The sequence below is a fragment of the Strix aluco genome, chromosome 18, assembly GCF_031877795.1.
Source record: "Strix aluco isolate bStrAlu1 chromosome 18, bStrAlu1.hap1, whole genome shotgun sequence".
In the NCBI taxonomy this organism is placed as follows: Eukaryota; Metazoa; Chordata; class Aves; order Strigiformes; family Strigidae; genus Strix; species Strix aluco.
In genome coordinates, this window is record NC_133948.1 from 9,273,895 (window position 1) to 9,299,134 (window position 25,240).

Here is a 25,240-nt window from a genome sequence, read left to right on the forward strand (position 1 = left end):
TCAAAAAGCTTCCCATTGCAACATCAGGCTTCTTCCCCAGCCCCTTCTCACGAGTGTATGCAAAACTAAATTTAAAAAAAGCCACTGGGGTTGTAGTTTGTTTCTCTTGAAACACAATCAAATTCAGATGACTTACTCTGGACATAAGCTAGAGAGACTGAACAGTGTGTCTGGATTTTCTTGGACCCTTATCTTCTCTCCAGGCTGGTATCTGCTTGTGTGTGCTGGTTGGTGTGCTATGTCAGCAACCTGGGGTTTCAGAAATGACCCAGGCCCACAAGAGAAGTTGACCTAAGTTTGAAAAGTTAGAAAAGCACAAAGGAATTAAAGCATCTCATGTCTCTTAATATACTTTCTGCACTTGAGCCTTGAGAGACTTAAGTTTTTGGTTTTGAAGCTCTTCTGTAGAACTACCAGAGTTACAAGTAATTCAAGTGAGTACGAGCTTCCCTAAGAGGTGCAGGTAACTTTTCAGTGGCAGCTAGTGGCGTGGTCCCTTGCTGTGCAAAGCCACCATTGCAAAATTCATGATGAGAAGGTTGCCAGCATCCTGGCTGTGTGATGGGGAAGGACTGTGGAAAGGATGAATTGGTGCATAATAGAAAGCCAGAGATCATGCATCCATGCCTTAGAGACTCTTCTTTGCTTAAACCACTCCCACCTCCCCCAGTAAAATTAAGATCTCCCTCCTCACTGCCAAACAGAACACTGGGACTTTGTTCAAGAGAGAGGTAATAATCAAAGCAGAGTCAAACTGATATAGGAAGGACGTGAAATACTTGGCTTCTTTCGGTTAGTAGTTCTGAAATGAAGCTTCCACTGGCCATGTTGAACTGCGGGAGGACAGGGCAAGTGACTAGCCTTGAAGTGTTCAATCTCATGTCTACCATCAGGAGTGGTTTGGAGCCCATTTCTTGTTTAAGAAACTACTTTAGAGGAAATATGACTAATTTGGAGGTCTTTAAGAGTATGTTTTCCAAAGAGAGGTCAGATATTTTTTGTTTTGGTTTTAAGCTCCGTTTAAAAGTAAGCCTGCCAGTTTCCACAGATCAGCTTTAATTTTATTTCTCCCACTTGCCATACCTACAGCAAGTTATGTTATCAAATGTATGACCAGGCCACTCAATAAATTCTAAATGTATCCTAAAATGTGCAAGGCAGGCAGAAAATAGTTTTATGAGGTTATTGAAAGGCTCACTTGATGCGCGTTCATATGAGCAGGGGAAATTAAACTGTTTTTGCCTTTCCTTCCTCTTCCCTCAAGAAGCTTTGGCTTGAAATTACAAAATGTCCTTTAAAGGTCTCTGAAGTAGACAACAGAATTGGTCTCAAATGTCCTTTTTCAAAAGAATATCTGTAAATGCTTTTCTTTTTTCTATTCAGAAACTGAAAAATGTATTTTTTTTTTTTTCCCTTGAAATCTTACTCTACTGCTGAAAGACTGTCCTTGTCCCTGATGGAAGATACTTTGTATTACTATAGGACAGACCATCCAGAGTATATAATTTTCATACTGTATCATCTTGATACAACCATCTTAAGGTAATTGTCCTCTGTACTATTTTTGCATTACGGTATCGAGGAATCTGGCCCCTACGAGGTTAAGAGCATCAAAAGATTGTTACATGTTTTAGTAAGTGGTTTGCTGTTGGATGTGTTCATACAGAAGCTGGCTGAAGCACAAGCCATTCTTCGCTCACGCTGCTGGGTGCCAGCCATGTTTGCTTGTGCATACAAGTCGCTATAGGCTGCTGTTGTGGAAGCTGGTTCCAGAAGGCTTTGCTTCATCTTCTGTCACCTCCTTAGACCATGGTTGCCCTATTCATGCTTTCCTGTGCCTAGGAAAGAAAATCTCTTGTTTTACTGTAAGGTTTCTTTGCGTATTAAAAGCAAAATAATGCTTTTGTACTCTAAAGGATTGTATTCTTTCTAGATGCACATCTGCTTACACTGGTGGGAGAAATACTGGCTTTGAGCAGAATTTAGGTGCTTTCGAAAATGTTGCCCGATAAACTAGAAAGAAAAATTTTAAGCTTGAAAAAATTCAAGCCAGTAAAACTAGTGCTGTGTAGTGACATTTCATATGTGCCAGAGTAGCATCAAATCAGAGACGTTTTATGGGTATCATTCAACCACTACATAAATAACTTACTTGTAAAGCCACCCTTTTGACCAACAAAATGGCTTTTTGATACTGGCCTGTTAGTCTGTCAGACTGACTGCTGTTCTGTGCTTGGCTTTGACAACGCAGGGAAATATTTGGGTAGGTTTCAGTATGTAACCCCTGGCATCCTTCATATGCAAAAACATTTTGTTTCAAAGCTTGGGATATATCTTCATGCTAAGGTAGTAGAGTGATTTGGATGGCTCAGTTGGATAACAGTTGCTCTGTTTTTGTGGGAGAAGGATGTGGTATTTTTAACGGAGAAGGATGATGATGTTGTTAGGCCAGCAGCTATTTGGCTGCCTGCCTTGCAGCCTGCCAGCAGATCCTGTTGCACAAGCCAGCCTCACCAGCGCAGCAGATGGTGAGACCTGTGCCGTGGTGAGCCGTGTAGTAACACGGAATGATTGCTTATAGTGAACCACATCTTTTGATTAATTAACACAGAAATCAGCAGCAAGGATGCAAAGAAGAAAAAGAGTTTTCCCCGGAAGGATCACTGTGAAGTAAAGGAGTGAGCTGGTGAGCTGCAGAAAGAACTAAAGAGTCTTTGTAAGAGAAGCGTATAAGCGTGTGTACAACAGACAGTCAAAATTGGCTGTAAGACTAGAAAATCTACCAGTGACACTGTGTTTTCCAACTGTTCATCTAAGCAGGACTGACGTTCACATGACTGGGAGAATTCTTTAGGCTTTGTACTTGTTACAACGGCCATGCCTTTCTTCATTTTGGTGTAAAGAAATAGAAGGGTTTGAAGTTTGACATATGGATGTATGTAGAGCTGGCTTCAGTTTGGAGACTAGAGGAGAACTTTTTTATTTTTCTCAGAAAAAGCTTTTTAAAAAGCATATGGATGATCTGCAAGAGGAGAAAATACTTGTAAATTCATATTAGTGTTGAGATTGAACTGCAGGACTTTAATCCAAGGGAAAAGGCTTCTTTCACTATGTAGGAACAAGAAATGTAGGACAAGGAATGTTTCTGAAATACTTGATCTACCTTTGTAGATATGGAGCTTTCACTTGCTTGCCAATTAAAAAGTAAGAACTTCTATAAACTGTATTGTTGTCTCCTTTGTTGTTTGCTTTTTGCCTTACACTGTTGTTAGCCCATATTAAAGAATCTGAGAGATGATTGTGTTGATACTTCCCAGGAGGAAAGAAGCTGCTATTAATAGAGCAACTTTGGGCAAAAATTGAGATTAGGCTTTGTGGGATTGCAACTGAGAATCTACAAACAATGTGAACTTGAACACTTACAGGTCATAAAGCTTCTTGTAAAGAAGATCAACATATCTATTTGCTTCTATAGATGGGTACCATTCATTGGGTTAGTCACTATACGTCCCTGTTCCCCAGGATCTCCATTATGTCCCTGGTTGGTGGAGTCAGGTATCCCACTTCAGTGTCCTGTTCCCTGTACCTCTCTTAAAATGAGCAATCACTACTAGAGCAGTGTGCAGAGTAGATCCTGGTATGCTAAGAATGGCTGTGATGAACAGTAGGTTGTAGGACTAGTGAGTGAGATGGTTTATTTTGGCCTGATGACTTTGATTGAATAGGGCTGGTAATAAAAACTCTGAGGCAGATCTGTGAGTCGTATTTGATGGTTGTAAAAGGCTGTTGTGAAAGGGGAGGAAGAAATAGCTCATGCTGATGTATTGGTTGAAGAGCTGGCTCTTCAGTTACTAAATGGGAGGCTGAGTGCTTCAGGCACATACTGAAGGAGATGGATGTTTGGTATCAGATGCTAAGGTAGGATGGGCAATAAAGAAGCAGAGAATGCTGTTAGAAAATTTTGAAGATTAGAACTGCTACAGAAATAGTAGCTGATGTTGAGAAGAAAATTGACTAGATACTGAGGACAGCAAGTGCTTTTCACATGGGGAATGGTTAGGAAAAGTTAGACAAAGACATCTGAATTGTAGCTAAATGGAAGGAAAAAAAGTATGAGGGGAAGAGGACAAGATGAGGAATGACTTAAGGTCCCTGGTCAGGTGCGTCATGCCAGTTAACTTCAGAGAACTGCAGAGTTTTTTGCTTTGGTTGTTGCACTGCGTAATGCTGGTGTATTCTCGTTGCCGTGAGGGAATTGCTGTCAATGTTCATGGGAGTTCGACAGTTTGAAGTCTTGTGGAGTTAATCCTTCATATTTTAAGTCCAACAACATTTTGCATTTTAGCAGGAGCTTAGTGATGTGCAACATCTGTATAGAGCATTGCTGAAATTCCTGATAAATGCGTTCCAGAGGCAACCTTCTATTTGTAGGACATTTCACAATTAGCCTAACTCTTCAGTGGCCTGAAAAGTTAAAGACCTGGAGTCTCGTCTTTGGATGATGAGAGAGGTAGGAGTCTGTTTGTCAGACACTGATGCACTCAAAACTTACTTGCTGTTGCTGCCAACTAATGTGTCTCATATGCTCAGTATGACTGGTGATACTGAAACACTGGGGGATGGTCTGTGCCCCAGTCTCCTCTTCTGTGAAATAAGTACACTGTAAAATGAATACTGGTTTTGAACTTCTCGGGGTGTAGAGAAGGTGGTGATTGTGAATTGTAAAATATTATTGGCTGGTGGTTGAATTATTTCAAGTTATAAAATACGAATGAAAACAGGGCCTTTATTTGCTTAGGATATCTCCTGCAGTATTGGAGAGCTGTTGCTGTCCCTACTTTGTAGCAAGGTCACTTCTGTCAATACCATCCAGATGTGTATCCTCAGGGTTTGTCTAAACATGGTTTTCACTGCGTGGTGTTAATAGCTCTTATGCTGGATCCCAGCGGGGTCCCACACTTGTGCTTTCACCTCCATGTTTATCCACTTTTGCTACCCTCCCACTGATTTCTTTTTTTTTTTCCCCTCTATTCATCTGTCTTGATTCAACAATTTTGGGGGAATAAATCTTGCCACCTTTCCTCATATGGGAGAGAAAAATAAAAAACAGAAAAGAAGGGACTAGAAAGCCAAGGGCAGAGAAACAATGGATAGGAACAGACCTGAAAATTTCTACCCCTGGACTCTTTCTAGCAGCAGAGAAGCAGTGTAAATTTTGGAGTAGGTGAAACAGTACAGGTTTAACTATTCTGCAAGTCATCTCCTATTAAGATACTGGTGGTATTCAAAATGGATTGATTTAAATCGTGAGAAGCAGGAAGCTTGGGCCTCCATTCATATTCACTGCATGGTGTAACGCGAAGGACAATGCCTGCATAGGCACACTTGGGTGTTGCAAGAGGAAGTTCAAGTGCCTGCCCTAAGATGGTATTTGTCTGTTCTGTTCTTGCTTCTGTGGACAAGTACCAGGTGATTTTTAGTTAAGCTCAAGAAAAGGTTTTTCCTTTTTGCTGGTGGGTGAAGAAGGGACACTGTGGATGCGCAAACGCGAAGTGATGAAACCAAGCACATCCTCTTCAAAATGTGGAACATGATAGTGTCATTGCTCAAGGCATTTAGTACTGAAGTCAGTGTAGGAGGTAACTGCTTCAAGCCAGCATGGCCATAATCCAATCAAAACTTCATTTTTGCCTGATTGTGTTGGCCTGAGCAAGTCAAATGTTACCCAATTTTCTGACCCAGTTCTGTTTTGTGCCTCCAGGACAAACTCTGTTATATGCTTCTGTCGTTTCAAATATGTGGTTTTGAATGTGTGTGTGAGTTCCTGAACCATTTCAGAGGTGGGGAGAGTAGTTTAACACTCAAGAAAAAAATTATAAAAGCTTCCAGTTGGATTTTTATTTTTTTTCCCCTCTGGCTTTTGTTTTCTTCTGATGGCTTTATCTTAGCAGAAGCAATGTCTTCCTTCATTTGTACTGTTGCAGTGACATGGATTTAGCAGAGCTGTGCCTTAGACGTGCCAGTATAGGTGACAGCTAAATGAGGCTTCCTGATGAAAAGTGTCCTGCATCACTAAACTTTCTGCTCGGGTTAGGCTTCTCATTTTAGGGTAGCTGCTGTGGTATTGGCCTGAGTTAAGCTGTTTGAGATTGCAAAAGGATCTTTTAAATGAGGTGTTAAGAAATAGACTGAAAGTAAATCCCATGAGTTCATGAAAAATTAGTTTTTGGAAAGGTAAGAATGGTCCTTGGGGTACGGGAGTGGGTCAGAATGAAAGAGCTTGACTCTAACCACTGCTGCTAAGGTAGAGTTCAGCATGTGGCTGCCCATCTGCAAAATGGGAAGTGATCACATTTTTTCTCAATTCTGTGAAGTGGCTGAGAATCTTTTGTTTAACTGTGGTGGAGTTGTAGTTCAAAGATGCGCTTTGTCACCGTGGTTTATTTATCCCAGTTTATTTCATTCAATTGAGAAATTTTTCTTCCAACATTTTGCTCGCCTGGTACTTAATTGTGTATTGGCTGCATGAGCCAGACTTGGCTCTTGACTTAAATGAAGCCACATTCATTTATGCTGTAGATGAATTTTCCTCTCAGTGCTAAATCTGGGACACTAGTCAAGTAGGTTCTGCTGGCCTAAACATATGCGAAGTCCTTCACTGCAAGGTGAAAGGTCTGCACAGAATTGTGTGTGTGCATAAGAGCTTTTTTTTTAATAACACAGCTGCTCTAAATAATGTGCCTATACAGCACTTGGGAGGCAAAAATTTACAGACCAAGATGGTTGGCTTTTGTTTAACAGTTTTAATTGGCATTTGGTGTGCTGTGTAAATTTGCTCTGGCTGTCCTAACAATATTTGGCCAGATTTAAGTCTTTTTGCTCTCACACCCAAATTACTGTAATTTTTCAGAAGAGCATATTGTTTTATGTAAAGCTTGTGTATGTTGTACAGTTGCATTTTTGTGGCTATATTACAATATTGGGTTTTGCCTCCTGAGTAAATCTTAAGGTTAACATCCCTGGTGCCTGCTGGAAGTAATGATCTGCATAATTTCAGGTGCACAGTAAACAGTCAAGAGTAAACCATTTGGCAGTTCCTATACTATTGCTAAATGGAAAAATCAGTTTAATGCTTTAATTCATTATTAGCTTAAGAAGCTTTTATTTCAGAAATTGAGAGATTGGGGTTAGTAACTGTGCTGTAATTGCAGTCACAATGATACATATTCACCGGTTCTCAGAGCACAAGTGATTCCATGGCTAACAACAGCTATGCGAGGAAGGGCAATTAAAATGAGTTACTTAAATAAATGGTTTGTACTGGAGGCTTTGATTCCCCACACCCACCCACACTGACCGGTGCTTGGAAATACTTGAGGAAAACACCACTCCCTTAGTAGGAACTCAAGTGTGGCTGGGGCTTTGTTTTTGATTTATTCCAGTTGTGTTTTGCCACTTGGAGTGAAGTTGTCCTGGGCTTGTCCACCAAGTAAAAGGCTTGCAGTCACTTCCTTGTTTTTATTTTTCTCCAAGGCTCCAGCTATTGCACTCTACCTAAAGATTAGATCACTCCTTAAGAGCGGAAGAGAACAGTGTTTGAGAGAACATACTCTCGGGCCAGTATGTGTGCTAACTTCAATTACCATCTCCGAGAAAGGTTAAAGTACCCCAATTTGAGGCACACTTAATCATATGTTAAAATTGCCAGAAAAGGTGTTGTTATCTTCTGAGCTATATAAATGCCAAACTGAAATGAAGCATAGAAAGCTGAAATGCACTTTGTCTTTTTCTTAAGGAAATCACAAGGGCCATGCCTTTTTGAAAGGGAGTGGATGGAGGATATAATGGAGGGCATGTGGGAGGTACAGTTGCAATTCCTTATGTACTCTTGAAGGTGTGTTGCACATGTTTCCCAAGTGGGCTCTACTGTATATTTATAGATTTTCAGAGGAGCAGTTGTTGCAGCTGAATGCAAAATAATGAATTCAAAAGCAACAGGTGAGGAAAAGGAAAAGTGGATTAATAATACAGCAGTTCACATGTTCTCTCCCTTGGGGAGAATGTTGCCCTTGTTTATGCTGGAAGGTGACCTTTTTTCCTGAAATAAAATTGGAAGATTGGAGGTAACCATCCCAAAAGTCCACATAAAGGCTGTAGAGGAACTGATGTTAGAAGAGAGAGAGGAAGCTTTCATAAAGCTGTGCTGTATTGAGCTGTGGAATGATTGAACAGTCTCAAGGGGGTTAGAAACCCAATAAAGCTGCTGAGTGAGGCTGCAGGGGACAGACCCACAATGAGCAGAAGGTTAGATAGTCTGAAGGGGTGGCTTCAATGTCTCTGATCTCAGTTTGTGCTGAATGAGCTTATTTAGATGCTTGTAATGAATTAGATAAACAGTGAAATAATTAACAAAGTAGGCACCTAAATGGTTATTGCAGGTTTTAGAGCTGACTTTATTTAGATAAATGAGGTAGTTCTTTCTACCATTAGCTGTGGCCTAGCAGAAAGGATTTTTTCGGCTTTCTTTTTAATGAATAAACACCACAAACAGGAAATTTAATGTGGCTTTCACTGGAAGGACAGCACAATCATCTGCTTCCTTTAGAGGGGCAACATCAGAGACTCTGACTCACATGCAACTTCTGAAAATACTTGCTTGGTTTTCTTACATGTCAAAAAATTCTCAGGTTCTTTGATACAGTCTTGGAGATCATCAATCATCAACTGTTGATATATGACTTGCTGTCTAGTTAGATTATGTCTATAACACAGTTCTCAGGTACTATTAGAGTACACGTAGGAGTTGATCTATGTTTTTGCCATTCTCTGAGCTGCTATTTCTTTTTCCTCAACTAGCTTTGAGGCCTGAGCCATCAGTCAGCAAAGCTGCTTACACTAGAATGCTCATGGATTCTTCTTGTAACCCCTGGTCAGCTGTAGGACTTCAAATGCTTCACACCTGATGAGTGGATCCTCAGCTAGAAATCTTCCATGCTGGGACTTCTGGCAGTATTCAGATGTTTTTTCCTGATCAGTGTATGTTGGCTTAACGGAACCTAATAGTCTTTTTGTATGTTGCACGGCTTTTATGATTCTTACTCAGTACAGATAATTTAACAGGTCTTGCAAGCTGTTTGCTTTAGCTTTCATTCTTTTACACACGCCACGTATAGCCCACTGCATCTCCCAGTGAAAAAGAATAGCAGTTACTGGTGGTGTAAACCCCTGACCTCAATTCTGCAGGTTTTCTCTTTATCTGTTGCAATACAGCATCCTATCTGTGCAAGACTCATATTTTGTGAGAAAATGCAAGGGGATTCAGGGGAGTGATTCAGATTGCTGCCAAAGCTGACCGAGTTTCTGATACTTTAAGGTATGTCACAGATGCGATCTTTTCTCCTTTTCTTTCCTTAAAGAACAAAGGGGAAAAGACTGAGGAAGTTGACTGTGACTGCACAGACCAGTACTGGGAGTGGATGCTGCTCTCTGTAATCTACGTGTGGTTTGGTTTTCTTTTTAAAAGTGTTACCAGAGATGATAAATGCAGCTGTCGTGAAAAGCCTATCTTGGGAGAACGTTACTAGTAAATCTCTAACTGTGAACTGTTATCCAGAAATGTTGAATAAGATCAATCAAGGTAATTGTATTTCCCTGTCGTTTGCGTAGTATGTGTGTGTGTTCATCTGGCCTTTCCTTATTAAAATGGTCCAGCCATTTGGTACTTCGCATGCCTTAGTCATCCAGCTATTTTTTGCTAAGACCGTTACCTCCCACTGTTCCCAGAACATCTCGGAGGTCGGGAATGGTAACTGGATGGGAAAACCATTTTTTTCATTTGTCATTGTGGATTGCTTCATCAGGAGGCAAATTTCAGGCAGGAGACAAAGCATTTAAGCACACTCCATAAAGCTGATTCTTGATTTATTTTTTTTCTCCTTTGTACTTTGATATTTTGTGTGATCTATATATCAAAATGTAGCAGATTTTCCCATATAGTCTTCTGAATTCCTATTGCAAGCCTTTATACTAAGGAAAATTTGAATTTGGACAGACGTGTTAGAATAGCTGTCTGGTCTGTGTAGTCTATTCCAGTGCAAATTTTATACATTACAGTTGTCCTTGCATGAATTTTATTATTAAAAGTGGCTTCACTCCAGAGTAATTGCTCTGCTTTACCAGTGGTTTAATTTTATTTCAAAAGAACATTGATTTTCCTTCAGGACAGAGCATTTGCATCAAGAGTTACTCTGAGAAGCTATAGCTGTATCTTTCCTGCAGTCAGCCTCCAGGTAATGTACAACTACAAAAGACATCGAGAGCTCATCTGACAACCTGTACTGTGAAAGCAAAAGTTGGAGTCAGAAACTTCTTGAGAGTTTTTGGTGTATTTATATCTTGCAAGAAGTCACTGGTGCTTTTTGTCTGGGGATGTCTTTGCAGGAAGTTCCTTTTAACTGTCGTGAAAAACCTGAACAATATTTTCTTTTTCAAGACCAGAGAGTCTGATAGGTGAGGTAAATCTAAATCAAATGGCTTGGTTGCACTGACTGCACAAACCATGGATTTATAGATAAATTAAAATGTAGCTGTGGCTTTTTCCCTTTTCACCATTGCCTAATTGATTCCCCCCCCCCCTCCCCTTTGTCAGATGCTTTTATGTTCTGGCAGTTGAGATGCATTATCTTCTTGTGGCCTGCTCAAGTTAGCTCCTTCGAAATACCTTTAGAGCAAGAGCTGTCTGTAAGGGTCTGAACTGGTGCTTAATGAAGCGAGCATGTGTTGCTTCTGTTGTTGGTTGCCTTTTAGGCTAGGTTTAGCCATTTCCCAGAGCTGCACTGCAGACATGAACGAATGAAAATGACATCTTTCAAAGGACTTGGTGGGGAGTGGTGGTGGATGTAATCTTTCACCAACTGAATTGTCTCTGCATGCACAGCCTCCTTCAGCATGGGCCTCGTATAAGTCCTCACTTGCTCCTCAGTGTCTGTGCTCCTAGGGGTGAAGCTGGCAGTACAAATCACAGCTTCACATCTTTTCGCCTAGTCTGATTTATATAAAAGCCAGTTAAAATAATCTTTGCAAATCGGTCCACTGTATAATGGTTACCTCATATGACAGAAGAGGAGATTTGATCTGGCACTTGAAATCATTTCTCCTAATCCATGGTTTTTGATTAAAACCTTTGACTCCCCAGCTATTGTGCTGAGACTGAAAAATATTGCAATTTTTTAATATCTCTTGCTGGATTTTACATGATGTTTCTAGGGTTTTTTCTTCATAGAAAGCAATGAAGAAACAGAGTAAAGAGCTGTCTATATTTGATTTGTTTAGGAGTTAATCATTAATGTCTTCCAGGTGGACAGCAAATCTCTTACGAAGTCTTCCACATCTGTGGGTGAGGTAGCAAACCAAAATGAAGTGCATGGAACTTCATGGTTAACAGTTGGACTAGGTGATCTTCAAGGTCTTTTCCAACCTAGATGATTCTGTGAAAAGATCCCCTCAAGTCTGAATCCTTGAAAAGCAAATAGGTGCCACTCGGAACAGCTCAGTCTGTATGCAAGGGGGTTACTGAGGTTATATTGACATGATGTTGTGGGTACTGTGGTTACCGCTTCTTCAAATCCTTTGTGCAGGCTTATGCTGTATCAGAGTGTCTGGAAACTGAACATTTATCATTTTTGTTGTCATATGCTTTTTACTAGCATCTGGAAGAGAAATACCTCCTCTTAAATGAAATGTCAAAGGATTTAATTATTGGATGGGGCAGATACTCCGAATTAAAGAGAGGCTGTTTGTAGTTTTAAGAGAGATTTCCCATCTCTCAGAAAGGTGAAGTGCTGTACTTAGTTCCATGTGGCATGTTGCAAATCTTTCAGAAACAACTCTCCCAGACAGGAGGAGTCTTCCCACCTTTTTAATTTGCTGCATTCCTCACCACTGCATTGTGCACTAATGTTTTATACGGATCACTTGAAAAGTCTTGCTTGTCATATTGCCAGTATAAAATGAAAATATGTTTGCCAGAGAGGTAGCGTAGATCCTGCTGACTCTCATTTGTGCTTCACAACAAATGTTATTCTCTGAAGGTAGTTTTAATTTTTGTTCTAATTATTATGTACTTGTAAAAAAATTATTAGCGATGCCTCTGATTAAGAATTGTGATTTTGAGCCTCTCTACAGCTCCTTCTATTTCTCACAAGCATGCCCTGGTGTCATCTTCCTCTGTAGGAAGCTAGTTTTGAACACATTACAGTCACACCTGTGTATGTTGATAAATGTTTCTTTTGTGGTATGCTTTAATCATTTCCTGCAGCAGAATTGTCTTGTTGAGGTTCTATAGCTAGGCTGTTTTCAGCTTCATTTTTATTGAGGTCTTAAGTGTGGTATTACAGCTGTACCCAAGACCTTTCTGATGTTGTGAGAGCAGGTTCTGTCTAAACGATGGTCAAACGACTGCTTCTTGGGCCTGTTCAGCTTGCAGTAGACAATATGGTGTTCTTACTGGTGGTATGGTAGTAAAACCTTGGCACGCAGTATTTTAATTTAGTTGGGACTGCTTTTCTACTATAGATGTCAACTTTAGAATATTTCTGAAAGAGAGCCAGGGCAGCTAGCTTCATCTGTGCCACGCATGCTGTTGCTGCAGTCTGAGTTCACCACTGGGTGTGGTAATTATAGCTGTTGGTGTTCAAGTTTCTGAATCGGACTAAGTGGGTATTGTGTACGCGACAGAATGCTGAAATTGAAGACCTGGACTAAAACATCAAAGGCCTTTGAATCTGCTGGAGAGCCTGCTGTAATGGGTGCTTGTCCTCCCTTAATCTGACAAAGGGTTTCACTGGCCTGTGCACCATGTAGGTGCATCCAGGGGGTTTGGGAGAGGTGGCTTTGCAGTGAAGGAGGAATGTCTTGGTGAGTAATTTGTCCTCATGGATGAGAATGCACCACCTGGGCTAGCACACACTTACAAGAGGATGGTTGCAGGACTGCTCTGCTCCTCTGCTACTACAGCCTGAGCTTACACAGATGCTCTGGTGAAGGATGACTGCTCTACCAGGAATGACCAGAGTTGTGGACCCTGCCAGCTGATACTGACATGTGATGAATAAAGTCTCTCAATGAGATTGATAACGTTGGAAAAATTATGTCACTGTACAGAATTGTGCCAGATGTAGTCAGAATCCAACAATACCTCTCCTGCACTGATGAAAGGAGTAGGAGGAGAGGATATGGTGGATGTAAAGATTAGTTTGGTAGTAGTTGCACCAGCTGCTGGGAATAGGTTGGTGTAAGAAGCGTAATGGTAAGTGTGTGAAAGGAACACCAGGGTTACTGCAGGGAATGGGCTGGTAGATGAGCTGATGGCCTCCGATCAGCATCTTCCTTCTGTTTTTCTGCTATATGCCACACTTCTGTCTGAAGTAAGTGTGTGTGTTGGCTTTTTTTTTAAGTGATTATGGGTTGGAGATTTTAAATGCGTTTTCCATGACTTCTACATAGATGGGCACACTTTGAATTTGGTGAAAAGAAAAACATAAATTATGTTTTTTGGATTGTCTGAAGTGTCCTGATGAACTTCCTGTGTAGTCACCACACCTGACACTTTCAGTAATATCGATAGGGCTGCAGTCTTAGAAGCACAGCAGAGCATATGGAGAAACAATTAATTCAGTAGATATTAATTAATAAACACTCTTCCTCTGGGGAAAACCTTTTAGCACATCTGCTGTTTGGCCCAAGATTGCATGCATGCATGAATGGATAGTGAACATGCTTTACGGCATTGTCACTTGTTATTTCTCTTGATAGGCTGGGGACTGCCTCCTCTAGACTACTGCTGCCAGGCTTTTAGAAAAGCAGACTGCAGTTAATGCTTAAGCTGTCTCTCAGCCACCAGCGTTCTCACATATAACCGATGTCAACACATGCTGGTTTTCACCATTGCCCTGTGGACTGCTTAGCTGAGTCTGGCTAGCTCCTGGCAGTCTATGGTCTCTTTGTTTTGAGAAACACACTTCATCAGTGGTGTGCATGTGGAATTATCAACTCTGAATATAGCTATTTTATGTACTGAAGCATATACATACACTTGCAAAAAAGCTGCTGCATGAATGCATAGTGTATTGCCAGTGCCTTCCTCTTAACATGAAACAGCTTTGCATCTGTGTGTCGTACTGCACTGACTTGAGCATTGTAGACTGAATATTTAATATACACTGCAGGGGCAATTCAGCTGAATTACAAGCCTCCATTTAATTTATCTTCTTTTAGAAAAAAGTCCATTGGTCTCTCATCAAGATCACAGAGCTCCATGAGAGAGAATAGTAAACTAATGCTTGTGTTGTAGTACGGTGATTGACAGTGAAGATCTTAAAATCTCTCCACCTGGTCCTGACGACAAATTAGTTCTCTTGTGAAACTTTTTTAGTAGTAATAAGATATAAATGGTTTACAAAAGCTATTTGCTATTGACCATTTGAACTTGTTTGACTGCAGAAACTGCAAAATGCTGCTGAATACTATAAGCAATGGATTTCACTGATAATTTCTTTTGCTGTGATGTTGCTGCAGGTGTGAAGGTAATGTTTTTGAAGCAATCTGCTTAGTGATGTGTTCTGAAGTGGTTTTTTTTTTAACTGTGTAAAATTCCGTTAGGCTAATTATGTGGGTTTGTATTGATATTTGCTTTACTTCCCCCTGAGTATAAAGATAGAAACCTATTATTGGAATGCAAATACCCTATGATGGAAAATCACCTTCATTGCAAAATATGGCAGTGCTTCAGAATTGGCAGTGTGTTGAGATGTGACCTTATTGGTAGAGGATTGAACCAGAAATGCTTAAGTTAGTCTCCCTTTATGATTTCTCAGGTTCTTCCCATTATGTGAAATACTCTCCATTAAAAAAATGGTCTTATTTCTTGTGGTATGTGAGCAACTGTGAAAAAGAGAAGAAATTTCTTTATGAAAGTCTGCAAAGAATGTGGAGGCTTATCTGATGATCTTGCTTTCTCTTGGAGAAGTTATGGGTATAAAATGCATTTATGATGACAAAGCAATTTTATCAATTATGTCTTTTTAAAAAGCAGTAAAAATTTCAAAATATTTGAAATTTAAATATCCTGTTTGAATTTCATGGAAGAAATATTAAAGTTCCTCTTCAGTTCTTGTTCGTTGTATGTATTCATATGGCTTTTGCTGTCAGCTTTTCTTTGGGGATTTTCAAAATACCATTAGTACAGGACAACTTGACCTTCTCTTGCAGATAAAATTAATTGTGAATCTGACTGTCTTCCTGTATTGTAAATGACTGGCAGAATAAATGGAGGCAGTAGGGCTGGACACAAACACTGTATGAAGAGGTGTATCTCCCAGTAGTAGCCTTGTATTGTGCCTTCCCCAGTGTTACCTTTTGAAGTTGTGCCACTTCAATACAATCATGGCTGCTCACAGTGGGTCAGAGCTCTTGACTTTTAATGTCTCATCTTCTAAAGAGCAGCAGGTATCTGGGTTAGAGAAGGACTTACTTGAGCAGCTTGTCAAAAAGTTTGAGATTTTTGAAATTAATTAGTTGAGAATGAAGCATCTTTTATTAATGTTTTGAATATCTGTGGTCATGTATAAATTAGTATGATAGAAGAGCTGCTGCATGCCTGCTTTTCCCTTTCTTAAGGAAAAACTCTGAATACACCTATAAATAGTGAATAGTAAATAAATAAGAAATAATTTGGTTATTTCAGAACATGATTCAGTGCTCTAAGCAGTACTGTGCAGAATTCAGTCACTTCTGGGTTGTTTATGTGCTTTTCACTTTTTAATGAAGGACCCTGGTTTTCATTAGTATAATTTATATTTTATGTCTTTATTGGTATAGTCAAATATCACCTATCAAAATGTCACCAATCTTTTTCAGACACATGTGTAACCTTTTCTACTTAGTACTTGCAGCCTATATCCTTAGCAGGGAAAATTATTAATCCCTCATGAGTGCAACTGAAATGATACATGAAGTCAGCGGAAATCTTTCTACCCAGTGAGCTGGCGGGGCATGTTTATAAGCCAGCAAACTGCAGTGCTTTGCAAAATATTATGGATCCAAAAGCACAATGAATTATGTCTACAAGATTTACAAAGCTAGGATTAAGAATTGCTGTAACGTCTACTGCTGAGGTTATACGGAGCACATTATTCGGTATATTTTCTGGGTTTCCATACATGCTTTAGATGTATACTAAGAGCCTGTTATAATATGTTGGGTGGCTTCTGTTAAGTGAATGATATGGTTACCTTAGGCTTCCTTTAATTTTCTAAATGGAGCTGTACTCAGTTTAAACCTCTTGGCAATTTTTTTTTTTCTGTGATCAGTGTTGCTGATGATTCCTTATTCAGAAGTTGATTTAATTTCTGTGGGAAGCTGTAAATACTGATGTGTTTGGTCACTGTTGACATGGATAATTGACTTAAGTGTAGAATCAGGCTAGTTCTCCGCCTGTGGTGTGTGAAGTGTTCATTGGTGTTTGACAGAATTTGCTATTCAAGATGGATATCTTTTGTCTACCACCCAAACAGCTGGATGGTTACATTTGCTCTTCCTGACTTGCTGTCATCCCTTGTAAGCAAGATTTATTAATTTGGCTCCGTCTTTGTGTTGTGTTGTTCTTGTACTTCCCTGGTTATTTGTGGCTCAGGGCAGTACTTCTCCCCAGCCCTGAGCTCATGTGTCAGATGCAGTGAGCCAGCCTGCTGGGAGGCTGAAAATGGTGTGGCTGGCACATGAGTTTTTGGTGTGAGATGGGTCCAGTACATCTGGAGTTGTGCTCTCCGGGAGCTGTTCAGTTCTCTCCTAAATGAATTGCTCACCAGTATGGAACAGTTCAGGCACAATCAATTCATCCTAAATGTATATAGAAGCGTCACTAAGTCACTTGCTTGTGAGTGTTGGCTTGTGTGAAATGAAATGCTGGGCTTGTGTTCAGGTGTCTTGTATTTTATAATCTCTTACCTGTCAGTAAGTACCAGTAAAAGATATGCATCTAACGAGAGCTTAGCAGCAAAAACATAGTCTAGGCAAACCACATAAAAAGCCAGAGAATGACATTGCGTTGTTTGGAAAGCCTTAAAAAAGAATCTTAATATACTGTCATGTGTGGAGAGAGCTACTATTCGTCAAAAGATTTATACAGTGAACTAAAGAAGTGTTAACATGATGAAATTTAAGACTGAAATATTTCTCTTGTACTTCCTCTCTCCTCTCCTTTCCCTACCACTTTTTTTTCAGAGCCACTGATTTGGCTTTTACATGACACTTACTCTCTCATTTATGGATTCTGTCTTTTCCCATTTTTTCCTGTTCTCCTCCTCCCCTTTCACTGCCATACTTTGTTTTGTTTTTCCCCTCCCTGGATAGACTCTTGCATTTTGTAATGCTTTTCTCCTCTGCCCATCCTCTCCGGGTGTGCTTCTGGCTCCCACCTTTGCTTTTGCATCTCCTTTCTGCCAAACTTACTCTCTTCCATGATTATATTTTATCTGTTGATAACTATTGTGCTCCCTGATTTAACAAGTTGAGCTGTGGAGTATTACAGATTTCTGTCAGACTGTTCTTGAAGATGTCTTCATTTGTTAAGAATATCATTATGAATTACATTAGTGCAGATCAACAAACCTGGTTCATGGGTTCAGTAGCACCTTTCTGGAGGTATTTTTGTGCTGCTGGGGACTCCAGGAAGGGATTAAAACGCACTGTTCCCCACTTAGAAATGGAGTAAACCCAAAAGCTGAAAACCAAAGGAGAATGAACCCTGCTAATACGTATTTTTGAGGATGTTTCCAGTGCTGTGCTCAGGGTGGGTCCTGGAGGCAGGAACAGTTGTTTATGGCAGGGTGTTCACTGCTGGCAGTGGGCTCACTGCTGCTAAATTTGTACTGATTGAGTCTGTCCAACTGTTTAAAAAAAGGTGGGTGGGATGACTGGCTGTTTATTCTTTGATTCTTTGTGAAGAGTTGGAAGAAAAATAAAACAACTTCATTTGAACTCTGAGAAAGACAGCTGTGTGTATAGATGATACAAGGACTGCTAATGCTTTATGGAGAACTTTGTTCCTCTAATGCACTTGCGGGACTTTCACTGTAAGGACCAGTTTATTTCTGCCAAAATTTTAGTAGTGGAGGTGGTCTGATGGGAGCGGTTCCCTTTATAGTGAGAATGAAAGTCTGGGTACCTGGATGCTACATATTCTGTGAGAACAGATGAAAATGACACATCCTACACACTCCTAAATAACAAAGGGAGGCTAACCCAGGAGGCTGGTTTGCATGAAAGCGAGGATAGTCGCTGCTGCCAGAGTGTATGTAGGGAATTAGGCACTTTGAAGAGTTCTGGCCAGGGTATGAGCAAGCTGGCTAGAAGTTTACTAACACACCATATCCTATTTGCAGCCTCAGCTTGGCAGGGCTCCTCTGGAAAAATTAGATTCCCTTTCCTGGCATAAAACCACAAAAAGGAGTGGGAGTGAAACACAGCTGTCCTATCCCTGGGTTGAAACAGCAATCTTGGAGCTTGTCTTGCCAACTGTAGGGAAGCACAGCATTTGGAGCATGAATCTAGTTTTCTGACTGATGCTTGTTAATAGCAAGTCCTTAATTTCATCCTGTATGATCTCTTGTTGTTATCTCTGTGTGTTTAATTGAGAAATGGCTCTCTGAAAAGCCCTCTGAGAACCTGTTTGAAAGTGACTTAGATTGCTGGCTCTAGGGCTGCATCTTGTCTTCATCTTTATCATATTTGAATTCCATTGTGAAGTGCCAAACAAAAGCACATCAGAAATAATAACAAAAAAGATACTGTGTAAATAATTGGGTGGTTGGCAAATGTGATTAGATTTTACAACTCAAATGCTTTAATCTAGAAGTGCTGGCTGTATACACAGTGCCAATAGGAGCGGTCACAGAAAGAAGCGTATTTGCAGCAAACATGTGGAACACTTAGCCAGAGCTGATGTAAAATGAAAAAAAGCCAAACACGTTTAAGTAAGAAATTGAGAGCTATTTTACTAGTGAAGATATTTACCTCTGGGCAAGTGACTTCCACCTTAGCTTAAATGACTTTTCCTTGCTGAGATTCATGCTCATCATGCAGTAATAGCAGTCCTTGTTAAATGGCCTGACTGTCAATATTTAGCATTCTTATTATACACTGAATGGACCCAGTGGTTTCCCATGAATTTTCTAAGTGACAGTGCCTGAATAAATGGTCCTCATCTCTTCTTTTTTCCTCTTTCCCTCAGTCACTGATTCCTACTATTACACAGTCATCTCAGTTATGCTGACATAACTGGTTTTGGGAGCTGTGCTGTAGACAGCAAAGGTTGAGGGATGGGACAGTCATTCCTTGGTGATGGTTGTTTCTCAGTTGGCATAATACTCTGGGTTGCAACTTGGCCTTACTTGAAGTACTGCTGGCCCACCCGAGAAGGGGATTTACCGTTACTCACTGGTGGGAGGAGAGGGAACGCTTTAAGCCAAAACCATTGCTAAACAGGAAACCTTTATTAGCCCCTTCCCTGGCTGACAAAAATATTGCATTTAAGTATAATTTCCTGGGGGGAGTCCTCCACAAGCTTTAAGTAATTTGTTCTTAGACTGAAAAAATCTTCAGAGCAGTGTAGCAGTCGAGTAGTTGTGTGCGTGCACATGAGCACTTCTCCATTATCAAGTTTCTGATTAAATAGGAACATGTTTCTTAAAAATAAATAGGTCCAACCTATTAAGTAGTTAGCATAATTTTAGCATGTAAGTTTTTCTTACTTAACCTGCTCATACTTGCTGTCCTAAAATTAAAACATAATGCATGTGCTGTGTCAGCCCTCAGCTTCCTGACAGTGGGACTAGTTAAACCTTTATCTGTGAGGCTGAAGGTTTCTCTATCAACTTTCCATTACACCTTTAGGCACTTGACCTATAGTCACATCACCGCTTGACCTTCTCCTTGAGCTGAATAGCTTGGACGCTAGGGCTGGATGAGAGACCTTTCTGATCCTTCTCTTTCGCTGTTCTGTTCGCTGAGCTCTGAGCCCACTGCAGTGTATCCACATCCTTCCACAGCTGTGGGTACGAGAGCTGAACAGGTTGTTCCAGTAGTGACCATGCAGATGCCAAATAGAGATGATGAAATGTTCTTACTCAGCATTCTCCCTAATATCCAAGTGCTCTCTTTCATCTTTTTTTTTTTTCCTTCTCTTTCTACTGTTTATTGCTGGTTTAATGCTTACCAAGTCTATCTGCTGCCTTTCCAGTCTATGTAAGGACTGTCCATGTACAAGTAGGGGTTGTAAGCTCAGTCTTAAGAAATAAACGGAGAATGTGTGAAGTAAACGGACTACTGGAAAAAAAAAACCATTGGTGAGCTCTCTTGGGTAGTTGAAATAGCACAGTAACTGCCTTGCACTTGGGAAAATTGTCTTTCTGCTGGAATCTCTTCCATTTAGAAGATTTACAGCAGATGGAGCGGCCTCTGGCTTTGTTGGCTTGTTTGTGTCTTTTGGTGTTCAAATGGACTTGTAGTCATCCAGAGACCTCCCGCGCAGTTTCTTTCCTGCTGTCACATTTTTGCTCTCTGGGGTTACATAATATTGAGAGCCGGGCCTCTGTTAGAGGCTGTTCACACGTTTCCTGCTATGTTTTGTTTAGACAGTGGCTTTTAGTGTGGGCCTGGGAGGGAAGGGGGTGAGATGCACAGGGAAGAAGTAGAATATAGAATGGGTAATCTCTTGGGGAGCTGTTTGGACTGTGACAGTCCTGCTGTCTTGGTGCCAAGCAAACCTGCTTTGGTGCTTTATAGTGGGAGACATTGGCAAGCACATTCCTTATGAGACGGGTGGTTAGATTTATTGTCAATCACTTTGTATTCTCTAGAATGAGAAATAATTTGTTTAAGAAGCGGCTTTCTTGGAATGCAGGCTTAAAAAATTCATCAGTGATCTGTTTGTGCTGTCTCGCTCAAGATTATAAAAGCTTTTTTTTTTCTTTTTGTGTTGTGGCGGTGTGTTTTGCCACAAAAAGCGTTTTTGTTGCATAGATCAGATCCACAGGCAAGATTGTGGGTGGGTGAGGAGATTAGTTAAATTTAACACTGATCTGATATGGCTGCTAGGACACCCAAATAATGTTCCAGTCTTGGTCGTAATTCAAAGAATGCAGAGATGGTTTATGTCTGCCTTGAAGTTAAAAAGCAATTCTTTATGGTAGTTTTGTAGCAGTGCAAGTAGGCGTACATGTGTTAGCTTAGAACTGACAGGCTGGGTCTGGCAGATTTTGGTTTAACACAGTAGCAATGTGTTTAAGTGGCTGGGGTAGAGTCTGGGACACACGGACTGCATAAAGAAACTTGCTGCTGTAATCTGCCAAACTGACAGTTCTTTTTTTTGTTTTAGATGAAGGACCTAGCTTGTACTTCTGACTCCTATGTGCATGTAAGTTTGTGGACTTGATATCTAGTTAATACACACATCAGTTTAATTTATGACCTAAACTCTGTGGGGCCAAGAAGAAATGAAATGAAAGCTAAATGCCTGTCTTGCAGAAAGGAATGTACAAATGAGTCATCCCACACCACCCTTAATGCCAGCATTGTAGAGGCAGCAGGTGGAGATGAAGGAAAAAGCTTGCTGGAAAATTGTAATCCATGATGTAACCTCATCCCACTAAAAATCTCCCTAATTTAGCCTTGGTTGGTTCATCTGAAAGACTCCAGAAAGGAAGCAAGTCAGATCTGCTCTGGGTTTGGTCAAAGATTAGGCATGCAGACTTGCATTGTGTTTATCTTTGGGAGGTAGTTTGGCAAATCACAGTGAACTCTCTGTACAGATCTTGGTGAGAAACAATCATTTCCTGCTCATTGAGTAGGGTTTCCTAGTGGGCATACTTTCCTGATAAACGCTAGCCATGCTGTTGACAACTAAGAGAAATAGAGCTAACCCTAACACTGTGTGTGCCAGGTGTTCTTTCTTTTTTTTTTAACTTTATCATTTTCATATTAAAAATAATGACTTACGCTTCTATTTTACTACTTAATCTTGATGAACCATGGGGGGAGAAAAAGGGCTTGCGACTAAGGGACTAAATGATGAATTGTGACACCCTCGTACAGTTCTGGGTTCTACCACAGACTTCTTACGTTGGGTCTCTGAGACCTGGATTCATCACCCAGCTTTAATGCTTTTTGAAGTGCTTGATGTCATTTCCCTGCAAAATTGGTGGCAAGAGCTGGATGTGTCCCAGGAGGTGATCTAGTCTGTGCGAGATCTAAACTGTTTTCTAAAGCTCCTATTCTTCTCTTTGACTAAAGAGGAAGAATTTAGTTATTGTGCATTTAGATAACTTGCTAAGCTGCTTGAAGATAGGTGCTGTGAATTTGAACCTATTATGCATCCATTTCCCTACCTAGAAGATGTCCTCACTCTTCCCTCTTAGGAGCTGTTTAGGTCAGCAGTCTATCACATTGCAGCAGTATTGCACTTTTGCAGTACAATAGCTACTAGTGATTGTTTTGTTCTGAAAATGAATGGACATGTGTGATTTTGCTGAGCATTACCTTTAGTGTAGTGGGACTGATTAACACCTATGTTTTAAGTATGTATTATTACATCTGTTGAAGTTGACTGAGATGTAATGTCTTGACATCTTTGGTTAGCACCCAGTCAATCTGAAAAGCAGGGCAAGGCAATACAGAGTCCTGAGAGATGTCTTACTTGTCAAAGTGACAAATTGCCCTTTCTGATTCAAAGGACCAGCTTGCATGGCAGAGCTAAGTAGCTACTGGAGAAAGGGGAGGAGAGCATGGGAAAAATACCCTATTTGTTTAGGCCTTCCCCTGTATTTTTTGTTGTTTGTTGCTCTGAGTTGAAGCTCTTTGTTTTCTTTCATCTGAAACAACAGCAGGTTGAGAGGAGCAAAGCCTCTGGGATTCTGCCTCTCCCACTTCTCGTTCTTATAAACTGTTTACAATCTCCTTCAGTTTTCTAGCTTTGTATGGAAAAGTTCAGTGGGTCAGCTTTCCCTTTAGCTTCATCCATCATTCCAGTCAATTAGAAATAGTTGAGGGCCAATTGCCCGGTCTTCCATTAACTGAGACACTTCAGATTGTTTAAAATAGCATAAAAGCCCTCTTTGTTGACCGTTGGGCAAGCACTGTAGATTTCCCTGTGATGGGCAGTTACCGCGTGGCTGAACAGAACCCCAGTGTGTCTTGCAGTACTTGAGGGATGAATATTACTACTACAGGCCTTGTCTGGGTTTTGATTCCTTCTCCTTCACCTCCGCCTCTTGGTTTCCCTGAAAGGTGTGATGCCTTCAGATGGTGAATTACCATGCTTGCTTGCAGAAAAAGCTGCTCTTTGTGGCTTTTCAGAACTTCTGTAGTTGAGGTTTTTTTCCAGTTGCTGAAATGTTCCTTTTTAACCTTGGTGCTTTAAAAGCTTTTGGCATTATTTGTTAGTCACTTGTCGTGTGTGTTTCTAAAGGACAAAGGAAGTGTGTAAGTGTTCAGGAAACAGTTAGTGCATTGTGGTGTGTGGCTGAGTTCATTCTGGTACCCCATGCCAGGACAGCCTGCTTTCATTTAGGGCTAACATTTTCCTTATGTTCTGAACTGACCAGCCTTAGGGTAGAGCTTGTGTGAGAGCTCTAATGGAGAGCTTGAAGCTTGTCATAGGTTAATGTGTTAGGGTTCACACTGAAGTGAGCTGAGTCCATTGTATGTATACATATTTATATACAAAAACCACATTTTGTTTCTCATGACATTTAACCAGAGAAGTAGGCTTAATAAATGGTGATCAGTTTATTTGTAGCAAAGTAGATATTTATGTATTCCTGTCTTAAAATCATTGTCTGTCTTGCAAACTGTCCTTCCAGTGTTGTATACTGCCTAGATTTCAGTATAGGCTGGTCTGTGTGCTTTTCATTGTTCCAGAGCCATTTTGCCTGAATGTGTCATCATTTGATCCCAGCTGTGTAGCAGTGCTACCCCTGATTGTAAAAAGTTTGGATACGTTTGACTGTGCTTGGTGCTGAAGACCTGGACCTTGCTGTGTTTTTTGAACTGGGGGAGTGCAGCATGTGGCAGTCCTTGACCGTAAGGCCTCCATGTTCTTTCAGAAGAAAATGCCTGTAGTAGTGCAGGCAGTGCTGTATGTGAGGGCTTACCTGTTTCTCTGTTCCTGAATCACCATCTGAAGAGTAAGACAGTCTCCTGAACAGCTGCCTCTCTCAGGCTCAGCGATGTGCATGTGCTGGTTAGCTTGGATTCCAGCTGCTGCACTACTGTCTCTGGACAAATCTAGGGTAGAGAGCACAGCAGGGATCTTCAGGCTGTTGAAAGAAAGGGGGCTCTGACAAGGCAGGAGGATGTGATAGTAATTACATTTGAGAGTCTTCAGCTGCTGAGGAGCTGGATCTTTTACTGGAGAAAGATCTGCCACAAATACCGCAAGTTCAACAAACTCCACCAGTGATTTTCTTCGTCTTTGATGTCCCATTGGGATACCAGTCTGATGCAGATCTCAAGATAGGCCTTTTCAGTTGGTGTGTTCCTGCAGACTTGCTTTTTTTGTCTTCCTTTTTACTCCACATGCCTTCAGCAAATATCAGCTTGAGGACATGACCGAGCTGGAAGTACAGACCTAAGTTGGAAAGAGACCAGTGGGGTAGAACGTCAGCCTGAGACTTGACTTGGACAAAACTGGTGTTTGTCTGCTTTGCGCTTACAAATAATCTCATGCTTTGCAGAGATTGAAGGTTTAATAAGTAATTTAAACAGAGTAGTAGGAGGAGAGAGAATCCACATTTAATTCAATTAGCATTGTTGTCTAGTGCCATTAATTATGCTCAGACTTGTAATGTGTTTCACAGGAGTTGATACACTTGAGCTTTGTCTGTGCTGAGGTCGACTGAGGACAAGTAAGTCCACTGGTGTAGAATCCAGCCTTTGTGCTTTGCAAAAACCTTCAAATTTGGTATCTAACAGTAGCCTGGAGTAAGCAGTAGCCTGAATAGCCTGCATTGCAATCTACTGAACAAAGGGTATCTCTGGGAGAATGATGATTTGATGTACATGTTTTCAGTGTTTTTGAAGAGGGACTATTTTAGTGGAAGTAATAATCTCCTGCAACTTTATATTATTTCCAGACTGTTTTAAATTGTTTCATAGGCAGAGAATAAAGAACTTTGTTTACTGTCTT

The 25,240-nt window shown here is 40.6% G+C and overlaps 1 protein-coding gene across 15 annotated transcripts in view; it reads left to right on the forward strand.

The window, feature by feature from the left end:
* Positions 1-25,240, forward strand: part of ARVCF (ARVCF delta catenin family member) — a 291,235-nt gene that overhangs the window by 164,872 nt on the left and 101,123 nt on the right. For 9 of the 15 annotated variants that reach the window (XM_074844402.1, XM_074844399.1, XM_074844400.1 and 6 more), the window contains one exon: positions 21,434-21,472. The exons of the other annotated variants lie outside the window; for them this stretch is intronic. In XM_074844402.1, coding sequence (XP_074700503.1) covers positions 21,434-21,472 — 39 coding nt within the window. The remainder of the gene's footprint in view (positions 1-21,433; positions 21,473-25,240) is intronic. 15 annotated transcript variants of the gene reach the window in all.